Source organism: Geospiza fortis, unplaced genomic scaffold, assembly GCF_000277835.1.
Source record: "Geospiza fortis unplaced genomic scaffold, GeoFor_1.0 scaffold213, whole genome shotgun sequence".
NCBI lineage: Eukaryota > Metazoa > Chordata > Aves > Passeriformes > Thraupidae > Geospiza > Geospiza fortis.
The window spans coordinates 1,503,404-1,514,480 of NW_005054399.1; the positions used below are offsets into that span (position 1 = coordinate 1,503,404).

The following is an 11,077-nucleotide window of genomic DNA, read 5'->3' on the forward strand; positions in this document are numbered from 1 at the left end:
GTCTGTCTGTGCCACGGGGGGCACGGGGAGGGGCTGGGGGCACGCGGTGCCACATCAGCACAGGGGCATGGGGACAGTGTCCATGGCGGGACACACACGGTGTATCGTGGCAGCTTCCAAAGGGGACTCTGTCCCTGTCCTCTGTCACTGTCCTCTGTCCCCCTCTGTGCTGTGGCAGAGGGCTGGGGGACCCCCAAACCCATCAGGGCTGAGCTGGGACCCCCCTTGCTTTAGGCACGTCAGCGGGAACAGCACGAGCAGGAGGATCCTGCGCTTCGTGGATAAGATCGCCAAGTCCAAGTACTTCCAGAAGGCCACGGAGAACGAGTTCATCAAGAAGAAGATGGAGGAGGTGTCCAACACGCCGCTGCTGCTGACGGTGGAGGTGCAGGAGCTGGCAGGAACCCTGGCCGTCAACATCCCCCCGCCACCCACCGACCGTGTCTGGTACCAGCTCTCCTTCCCCACATCACATCCCGCTGCCAGCTCCCCTTGCTCCCTGCGAGGAGCCAGCCCCAGGGCTCTGGGCTCATCCTGGCACCAACAGGCTGCTCCCCAAAGGGGCTCACAGAGCTCAGGCTCATTCCTCTGAGTCCGCACCCAGGCCAGCACAGATCTGGGGGCCCTGAGCTGTCACCTCCTCCCTAAAACCCAGCAGTGGTTGTGCCACACCTGTGGCAGGTGATGCTTTCTGCCTGTCTCCTCTCCCCTCACAGGTACAGCTTCCGAGTGCCCCCGCAGCTGGAGCTGAGGGTGCGCCCCAAGCTGGGCGAGCGGGAGGTGACATTCCTGCACGTCACCGAGTGGATCGAGAAGAAGCTGAAGCACGAGTTCCAGGTGCCTGGACTGCTGCTCAGGGCCCCAGCACACCCTGCTGAGCCTTGGGCATTGCTGCCATTGGGGAGAGTTGTTTCAGTTGGGGCCAGTTGTTTCTGCAAAAAGCCAGAACCTGGTCTGGTCTGGCCAGCTTGGAGCAGTGACAATACAGAACCCAAATAATGAGCTCAAAGGCTGAGGGAAAGTGATTTCCTCCATCATTTGCAGCCCTGCCCCAAGCAGGGAGGGTTCAGCCCTAGAAGGGCTGAATCCACCTGTCCATTCTGGTTTGGGGATGTTTGGGAGATTTGCCTTCCCAAGGGTTTGTGTTCAGCCTCTCACCTCTGCTCAAAGAGCAGAAATGTCCCCACAGATATTTAGGGTCCCCCAAAAGCCACCCATCGGGATGGTTTCAAAATGCTGGTCCCCCCGCTCTGCTGTGACCACCCCTGCAGCCATTGAGGTGGCCAGGGCAAAGACAAACTGTCCCTGCTTATCCCCACCCTGATATGCAGAGCTGGGAACCTCCTGGAGCTGCTGCTGTCAGGAGGGGGAGCCCAGAACCTCCAGTTCACAGCCCCGGTCCCTGACCTGGGCATGGCTCCTGCCAAGCCCCCTCCAGGAGCATCCCCGTGCTGTTCAAACCCACTGATTTGTTATTCTGAATTCCTCTTTGTAGAAAATTCTGGTGATGCCAAACATGGACGATCTCATCATGCCCATCATGCGCTCTGGCCTGGATCCTTGGCCCCCCAGCACGGGACTGCCCCAGGACCTGCCAGCCACGGGGGACAGGAGGCTCTGAAGCACAACCCAGGGGCAGGGACACTGCCCAGAGCTCAGGGACCTCGCTGGGACATGGGACAGCCAGGCCTGGCCACTGCCTGCAGCCAGGGCTGTGCCTGGATTCATCCTCATGCTCTGCTTGTGCAGATGAGCCTCCTCAGATCCTGCAAGCACACGGTCAGGGACAGCCAGGCTGCTGGAGACCCAGGAATTCCACGGCCACACTCCAGGACTCCTGGTCAAGCAGGCAGCTCTGGGCAGTGGAGGGCTGGGCTTCCCACTGTCTGCTTCCAAAGAGGGTGCAGGACACCTGGATCACGGCACTGAAGGAGTTGGGATCATTGCTGATGCAGAATTCCCAGCTCTGGGGCATCCCCCCTCCCCACAGGCAGCTGGGCTGCAAGGACAGCACGGGTGGGAAAGGCTCCCAGGTGAATAAATCCATCTCTGCCCAGCCCTGCCTGGCAGCCCTCTTGTTGTGCACAAATTCCCACCTCTGCCAGGGTCCCAGCCAGGATCAGGGGGCTTTGAGCAGGGGGAAACCCTCAGGTTGCACCTTCAGCTTGGCAAAAGCAGTGCTGGAGGTGTGTGGGAGAGGCACTGAGGGGACAGGCAGGGAGCTGGGCAGAGCCAGGCCAGGGGCTGGCCCAGTATTCCCAGTGGAAACTGGTGCCAAAGTGCTGGAACGAGCTCTGCTCTCTGCTGGATGAGAGGGAGGGAGACCTCGTGGTGATTTGGGTGAGTGGGAAAAATTCACTGGGCAAAGGAAAGGGAAGATCCAGAGGGCAGAGCAGGCACTTGGCTGTCCCAGTTAGTCCCTATCCATGTGGGCCAGTCCCAAATGCCACTTTTCCCATCCCCACCTGCTGAGGAGCCTGAGAACAGGCAGGACACCCCACCAGAAGGAGAGAGGAGCAGGCATGGCTTGGAGCCCCTTTATTGCAAGTGCCCAGCCAGGCAGGCTTGGATCTCTGTCCTTAGAGCTCTTCCTGCACACCCGGCTTCTCCTTCACCAAATGTTTCTTCTGGGGGCCCTGGAAGAGAGCAGAGAGGAGAGTTTGGATTTAGGGACACACAGACCTGGCCTGCATGGCTGTGTCTGAAAGAAAGGCAGCTCAGGCCAGCAGCTGAAAAATGGGATTATCCCACAGCAAATCAATCCTATGGGAGCAGGTGGCAGGAATTACTTATGTCCCTCAACTTGCAGACAAATGTGATGTTTTACCACAGAATCCATGGGGCAAAATGGCAAAGAAAAGAGCTGCACCCAGGTCAAAGCTCCTCCTGTCACCGAGCTCCTCGTCACAGCAGCTCAGGGCTGGCAGTGACACAACAGGCTCCTGACACTGAGCTGGAGGGAATCAGCTTAACCTCTAAAGAGCTCTGCAAAGGCAGTGCCTCACCAATCCCCCTGGCAGCACTAAGGAGGCTTAGCCAGCTTCACATGGCATTTCTGGCTGACAGGCCAGATCCAGACCCAGTTTACGTCTGCGTGGGACACAGGCACTTGTTTCTTTCCCTTCTCCCTCTCCCTCTCCTGGTTTACTCAGTGCTTCCTCCGCTTCAGACTCAGACTCACACCAGCCTGGTGAAGGGTGCAAAACTATTCAGGAAGCTGCTGTGTTTGGATTATTGAATTATATTATTTTTTGCCCTGGGTTTAAGAAAAATACTCTGCTTGGCCTTCTTGCAAGCTTCTGACAAATGCACCACAAATTTGCATCTGAATTTGACCCAAACTTTTTTTTCCTCTGAGAACATTAAAGCTATAAATCATTCCAAACAAATCAAAGCAGTGCACAATTCCCAGTGAAAGGCACCATATGGCCAAGACAGTGCCTGCCAAGTTAACTGCTTGTTTAAAACTTCCCATGGTGAATGGGAACTGGTTGCCCATATGGTCTTTTATTTGCTGGTTGAGTTGTCTTGGATCACTCACACAACCATCCTGTTCTTCCTTAGCATCATTTCTGCTGCGTGAACCAAATTCATGGCTGCCTTTAGGCAAGAGAGCCTCAAACATTCACTTGGCTGTTGTTGTATCAAGAAACACACAGAATCATGGAATCATAGAATCCTGGGATGCTTTGGGTCGGAAGGGACATGAAACTCCTGCAGTTCCACCTCCCTGCCCATGGAAGATGCTTGGTTGGAGTCAGACAGTGGCAGCCCGAGGAACTCACCATGAAAGCTCTCTTCTCCTGAGCTGTCTGGAAGCGGCCGTGGCCGAATTTGGAAGTGGTGTCGATGAATTTGAGCTCGATGGCTTCGTGGGCCCGGCGGCTCGTGTGCACCAGGAGGGACTGGGAAAGAACAGCCACAACAGCAGGGGAATCGTCACAGAACAGCTGGTCTCATGGAAGCAGGGCTGGAATATCCACTAAACAAACATCCCCTAAAAAATCTGTGTTCTCCAAGCAACACCCTGGTGCTCAGGTGGTGGAGAGCTTGCAGAGCTGCTCTTTGCTCAGCATTGCACAGAATCACAGAATCAACCAGGCTGGAAAAGATCTCTGAGATCACCAAGTCCAACCTATGACCTGACCCCACCTTGCCACCCAGACCATGGCACTGAGTGCCACATCCAATCTGTCCTTAAACCCCAGGAACTCCACCACCCCATCCCTGGGCAGCCCATTGCAATGCCCACTCACCTGTGACAACCCAAAATTTAATTTCTGAAATGAACCACAGCCCTCAGAGCTCTCCAGCTCCATCCACCTGCCCACCACTGCCCCAAGGACCTGCCCAGTGTCCCTGCCCAGCACTTGGAGGGTTCTCCATGTGGGCAATGCGTTCCTGGGGAGCTGCAGCCCATCCCAGCCTGCAGCTCTCACCTTGCGCAGGGTGAGCACGCGCTTCCTGGTGCCCACCACGCAGCCCTTCAGCATGAGGAAATCGTTGTTGACCTCCCCGTAGTGAGGGAAACCACCCTGTGGGGACAGCAGAGGGCTTGGTGGGCAGGAGAGCTGGCTGGGAGGTCAGGGGGGCACAGCCCTGTGACCCCTCAGCCCTCACCATGGGTGTGATGGTCTTCTCGGTGATGTCGTAGTGCGTCGAGGCGTTGTTCCTCACCACTTTGCCATCCTCCACGTGGATCCCGTGGCCAATGCGGTAAATCTGGGAACACACAGGCAGTGGGGATGGAGATTCTCCTGCCCCTTGCCGGAGAGCTTCACAGGGTGCCAGAATCCCCCACAGAATCGTGGTTTTCACCACGGCGTGCCCTTGAGCAGCAGAAAAGCACCGGGAAGGACATGGAGATGGCCAGGGGAACATCCAGGCGGATGCAGGGAGCTGAGGGCAGCGTGGGGAGGAGGATGTGACAGGATGGGAGCCTGGGGGAGCCCCCTGGCCATACCTTCTTGTTGATCTCGGTGCGGTGGTGGTAGCCCTTCTGGCCGGCCCGGGCGATGGAGTAGCCCACGCGGGCCGGGTGCCAGGCCCCAATGCAGGCCACCTTCCGCAGCCCCTTGTGCGTCTTCCTGGGCAGCTTCTTGGTGTGCCAGCGGCTGGTCACCCCTGGGGGCGTGGGGACAGTCAGCAGGGCCTGCAGGGAGGGCTGGGGCTGGGGAAGGACAGTCCCATGGCTCCCCTGAGGGACATCTCATTCTTCTCCTAAAGGACAGTCCCATTGTTCTCCTAAAGGACAGTCCCATCACTCTCCTGAGGGATATTACCTGAGGGACATTCCCTGAGGGACAGTCCCATCACTCTCCTGAGGGACAGTCCCATGGCTCTCCTGCAGTTCTCAGCGGAGGCCTTGTTGGGAGGAGATCAGGAGCTGCTCTCACTTCCCAGGGCTCTAATCCCATGTACACACCCAGGGACACCCACACCCCTGCACACGTGGGGTTTGAGACACTCACACCATCACAGGCTGGTTTGGATTGGAAGGGACCATAAAGACCATCCAGTTCCATCCAGAAGGGACCAGATCCAGACCATCCCTGCCATGGGCAGGGACACCTCCCATTAGACCTGATTGCTTTATGCACTGACAGTGCTTCTGAGCATCCTGGGAGGAGGCCTTCACTGGCCTTAATATCAGGGAAAATCTTTCCACCAGAAGTTACCTGGTCAGCTCCTCTGTATCTACACCAGAGGTGCCCCTGTTGATTTTTTCCCTTGCTGGAATCCCTGAGATTAAGGAAACCGAGCGCTGCCACAACAGAACTGGATGTCATGCTTACGATCCTGAGGCTTTTTGCTACTCCCTCTAGAGAAAGTTAGGGGTTCTCAGCGTGGTTAACACTCTCCTACCCCAAAAGCACCTGCTGGGCAGAGTCCTGTGAGAAGCACAGCCCCAGAGCCCTGTACCTTTCATGCCGTGGCCCTTGGTCACGCCGATGACATCGATCATCTCGTTCTGGCTGAAGACACTGTGCACAGAGATCTGCTTCTCCAGCCTCTCCCGCACCCAGTCAACCTTCTCAGCCACTGTGCCCCCATTCAGCTGGATCTCCATGATGTGGGCCTTCTTCTGCCTCAGTGGGAGCAGCCTCATCTGCAGCACACTGTGCTTTAGGGTGGCTCCTCACCCCACAGACAGGAGGGTGCAGAAGGGCTGGGTCCCTCACAATTTGTGAGGGGCACAGGGGTGAGCAGAGCCACTGCTTCACCTCTCTGCCACAGCCACCCCCTTTCATAGCAGCCCTGGGTCAGCAGCTCTTTATATCGGGGATTTTATGGAGCCAGCTCCTTGTCCTTGAGCCCAAAGACCCCATCTGGCCTTGAGCCAACTTAGCTCTCCCCCAGACCCCAAAGCAGCCCTTAACTCCAGGGATCAGCATTAAAATGGGCCCTCCAGCAATCAGCATCTGGCAAAACTGTGCCTGCCCGTGGGGTTATTTTTGCCCAAAACATTTGACACCAGTTGCTAATTTGAGGTGATCATGAGGTCCCTTGCTGACACAGGACTCAGGACCTGCCCAGGCTCTGCCCTGCTCCTGCTCTCCTCCATGGGGTGTGTGGGCTCCCATTGGGGGTGGGGGCTCTTCAGGGATCCCAAACCACAGCCCCCACGGCAGCCCTGGAGCAGGAGCTCTGGGAGGGCACTGGGAGCTCAGGGGGCAGCTGGAAAGGTCAGCCAGCACCTCCCATCCCCATCTCACACCCTCTCAGCCCCTGTGACCCCACCAAAACACCCCTTGATCCCATGTCCAGGCCCTTCAGAGCTGAGGAAGCCCCGAGCCCCCTGCCCATGCCAGGGGGAGGCTCTGACCTGTGTGTGCATAATGACACGGATGACCTTGCAGTACTTCTTCATGGCTGCAAAGTCCTTCTCCAGCTGCCTTTTCCCAGCCTCATCCTGCCATTTCTTGCAGTACTTGGTGAACGCCTTCTTCTTGCTCTTGTGCCTAGGGACAGGAGTGGTTTAGCAGCCACCAGAGCTGATAAAGGGCGGGTGACAGTGCAGAGAGGGGACAGCTCACCCTGGCTGCCACCTCCTCGGAGGCACAAGGAACCTGTGGATACCTGAGCCTCACCTGACTGTCAGGACCTTGAGGTGGGAAGAGGGAGGTGGATAATGAGCCGTGAAAAGGGCTCCTTCGAGGGTAATTCAAACCTTTCTGCGTGAGGAATGCAGTTGTCTCCCAGTGACTGACTCAGCACAGTCAGAACAGGCGCAAAATCAGAGGCAGGAAAAAGCAGGGACGGAGCCTTGGGGCGGGTGCGTCTCCATGGCACTTGCAGGGGATTCCTGCAGCCAGGAAATCACTTCCCTGCTACCTGTGGGTACCTGAGCCTCACCTGGCTGCCAGGGGTTGGGGTGGGAAGAGGGATGAGCCCTGAAAAGGGCTGACAGGAGCAAACAGGGATCAGTGTGGTGCGTGGGTGGGTCTCCATGGCGCTGTGACAGGAGACACAATTCCCACAGCGAGGAAATTCCCATTTCCCTCTCTGCTGAGGGATGTTGATATTTATGAGGGCCAGGGGCCACATTCTGCATCAATTTTCCTCCTGGCAAATCTGGTTTCAGTCCAGCTCAAGGATTCTGGTTAACTGGGGAGCTTAGGAGCTACACGAGGGAAAAGGAACCTGCCATACGATATTGTGGAGAGAGCTAACTTGGTTCGGCTATTAGAATAAATTTACATATGCAAACGCTGCTCCCCAGCACCGGGCTGTCTGCAGTGTCCCTGTGCATGACTAAACAGGCAGCAGGTTCACCCCACAGGAGCTGAGCTGTCTGGGCATCCCGGAGAGCCTGTGGAATTCCTGCCAGGGATCCCTCACAGGCTGGATCCCCCCAGGAAAACCCCACTCTGGGGACCCCAGGATCTCGGAGGCTGGAAAAGCCCTCCCAGATCATCCAGTCCTCCCTGTGGCTGATCCCCACCTCATCCCCCAGCCCAGGGCACTGATGCCACATCCAGGGGTGCCTTGGACACCTCCACCGCCTCCCTGGGCATTCCCAGTGTTTGATGACCCGTTTTGGGAGCCCGTACCAGTTCTTGTAGAAGCGCCGGCGGCACTCATCGCTGATGTGCTCAGCAAAAACAGTCTTGAAATTCCTCAGGCCCTTGGGAGTCTCGATGTAGCCCACGACCCCCACCACCACCATCGGGGGGGTCTCGATGATGGTCACGGCCTCCACCTCCTCCCGCTTGGACACCTCTGCAAGGCAGCAAAGGGAAGGGGTGCCTGGCATCCTCCGGGATCATTCCTGGAGGATTCCTGCGTCACAGAGAGTGCTGGGGGCGAGGTTGTGTTTGATCTCAGCCAGACCCAGCCTCCCAAACTCACCATCCCAGCGTGCAATTCCACACTCGGCCCATGCTGAGCTGGCCTTTGACCATGCAAGATGTGGACAGCCAGGACTTAACCCAGAGCTGTGGGCTCCACTGTCAGACATATTTTATGAAAAATCCTTTTGCTAGGATTTTTTTCTCTTGAGAAGCTGAGAGGCCTCAGAAACGAAATGCAAACAATAATTATCTGCTGCTCTGAAATGCAACAGGTGCATCTTTGATTGGTCTCATGTGGTTGTTTTTAAATAATGGCCAGTCACAGTCCGGCTGTCTCGGACTGTCTGGTCAGTCACAAGATTTTATTCTCACTCCTTTCATTCAAGCCTTCTGATGAAATCCTTTCTTCTATTCTTTTAGTATAGTTTTAATATATCATTTTCTTTTAATATAAGATATAATTATATTTTAATATAATACATTTTATATTTTAATATATTAAAAATATAAATTAATATATTTTAATATATCTCAATATATTTTAATATATTTTATATTTTAATATATTTTAATATATTATATATATTATAAAATAATAATATGGCCCATCACAAGATTTTATTATTATTCCTTTCCTTTCTATTCCTTGATAGCCTTCTGATTATTTTAATGTAATATATTATATCTATCATAAAATAATAAATCAGCCTTCTGAAACATGGAGTCAAGATTCTCATCTCTTCTCTTGTCCTGGGAGCCCTGTGAACACCACCACACTCCATCACCCCTTTCCATAAAGAGCCTTTCCCCAGGAGCCCATTTCCCCTTTTCCTTTCCCTCCCCCTGCAGCCCAGCCTTACTGAGCCCGGGCCGGTGCACCTCGCGCACGGTGTGGGTCATGCCAGCCTTGTAGCCCAGGAAAGCTGTCAGGTGCACTGGTTTGCTGGGGTCATCCTTGGGCCAGGCCTTCACCTTGCCCCGGTGCCGGCGGCTCCGCTTGTGGGGCAGGAAGCCCAGGTGGCCGTGCCTGGGAGCCGAGAACTTGCGGTGCGACTGCGGAGGGGAGACACAAAGGGAGCTGCACTCTCAGCTCAGGGAAATGGGGAAGTGCCATCCCCGACAGAAACACAACAAAAATCCCCCCTTTCAGATGGGAATGGCACAGAGATTCTGGGCTCTTTGCCGAGTCCTAACAGGGCAGGGTTTTGTTCAAGCTTTTGTCACATATATGGAAAATGGCACAGAATACTGGAATGGTTTAGGGTAGAAGGGACCTTAAAGCCCATCCAGTGCCATCCCTGCCATGGCAGGGACACTTCCACTGTCCCAGGTTGCTCCAAGCCCCATCGAGCCTCACCTTGGACACTGCCAGGGATCCAGGGGCAGCCACAGATACTCTGGGCACCTGTGCCAGGGCCTGCCCACCCTCACAGGGAAAGGATTTCTTCCTAACACCCATTCTAAATCTACTGTTTGTCAGTGTGAATTTACTAAATTTCTGGACAAATCATGCCACTCAAATAAAAAACATAACATCATTTCCCTCCTCCAGCTTCTTCTGAAGGACTTTGAAGGAGAAATACATTCTTTACTAGGTCTGTCCTTCCATGCTCTTAATTATATTGTAACCTGTAGCACCAAAAAGGCCTGCTTGGAATTCCTGGGCTTCGTGTCATCAAGGCAAATGGCACAAAACAAGCACAGCCAAGGGTCGGGAAAACAGGGGAAAGGATGGCAAGAGGAATGGGCAACAGGAACATGCACAGGCTCTAAAGGCACCTTGAAAGCCAGATGAGAAGAGATAAATACATAAATTCAACCACAAGCAGCAAAGGGTTAGTCCTGCACCCACTGCAGCTCCTTCCTAGCTCAGATCAGTGCCAGCGCCCGGCTGTGCTTTCTACCAAGCTCCTTTTCCAGCCTGAGTGGAGCTCTGAGGATTCTGCCCCATTCCTGTGGCACCACCGGGAGCACAACCCAGCCCTGCTCGCCGACCCTCGCACACACAGCAGAGCTGTACCAACCATGGGGCGTCTTCAGGCCGGGGCAGCAGCAGAGAGAGGCTGTCAGGAGGTGCCTCCCCAGATTAATACTTGAGATGGGAATGGGTCTGAAGACACAAATTTAGCCGCTCGCTTCACCCGCCGCGATATTCATTTCATTCCTGGCAGGTTGGACACGACAGTTGTGGTGTGATAAAGGTCACTTGCTGCTGGCTCAGTTTACGCTTCTCCCTCCTGAACAACTCTGGTGTGAATGGCAGGAATTGGGGCAGTTTCCTGAATTAGGGCAGTTTCCAAAAGGGGTACCACACACCCAGAGCTGTGAACACCTGCACCAGGTACCTCCAGCACAGGCTGAGAATCTGTCAGCCCAGGATTGTGATCCTAGCTGGAAAAGAGATTGAGACAATACATCTCAGAATCACAGAGCAGTGTGGATTGGAAGGGACCTTAAAAATCATCCAGTGCCAACTCCTGCCATGGGCAGGGCACCTTCCATGGCTGAGAGGCGCTCTCAGTCCAGGTGTCCCTGTGTGCAGGAACCCAATGGCAATGGCACCAGAGCCACGGGCAGGAGCTGATCCCAGGAGTTCCACCTGGACACGAGGCAGAACTTTATCCCTGTGCCGTGATTGAGCGCAGATCTCACAGAGGGTGTGGAATCTCCCTCACCGGGGATATCCCAAAGCCATCTGCTCCCAGCCCGGTGCCATGTGCTGCGGGATGGCCCTGTGAGCGGGGGGGGGGACAGTCGGGATGGCCCTGTGAGCAGGGACGGGG

The 11,077-nt window shown here is 55.2% G+C and overlaps 1 protein-coding gene and 1 pseudogene across 1 annotated transcript; one reads left to right on the forward strand and one right to left on the reverse strand.

Moving 5' to 3' along the window:
- LOC102038177 overlaps positions 1 to 2,056 on the forward strand; it is a 4,430-nt pseudogene extending 2,374 nt beyond the window's left edge.
- A 358-nt stretch (positions 2,057 to 2,414) lies between these two features.
- Positions 2,415 to 10,400, reverse strand: RPL3L (ribosomal protein L3 like). The gene is made up of 10 exons (XM_005425959.2): positions 10,319 to 10,400; positions 9,155 to 9,347; positions 8,055 to 8,223; positions 6,827 to 6,962; positions 5,923 to 6,109; positions 4,964 to 5,124; positions 4,621 to 4,722; positions 4,440 to 4,535; positions 3,786 to 3,905; positions 2,415 to 2,636 (listed from the first exon to the last, which is right to left on the reverse strand). Exons 1-10 carry the CDS (start codon positions 10,319 to 10,321, stop codon positions 2,580 to 2,582), a joined length of 1,224 nt encoding a protein of 407 aa, XP_005426016.1. The 5' UTR covers positions 10,322 to 10,400; the 3' UTR covers positions 2,415 to 2,579.
- Between the last annotated feature and the right edge of the window lie 677 nt (positions 10,401 to 11,077).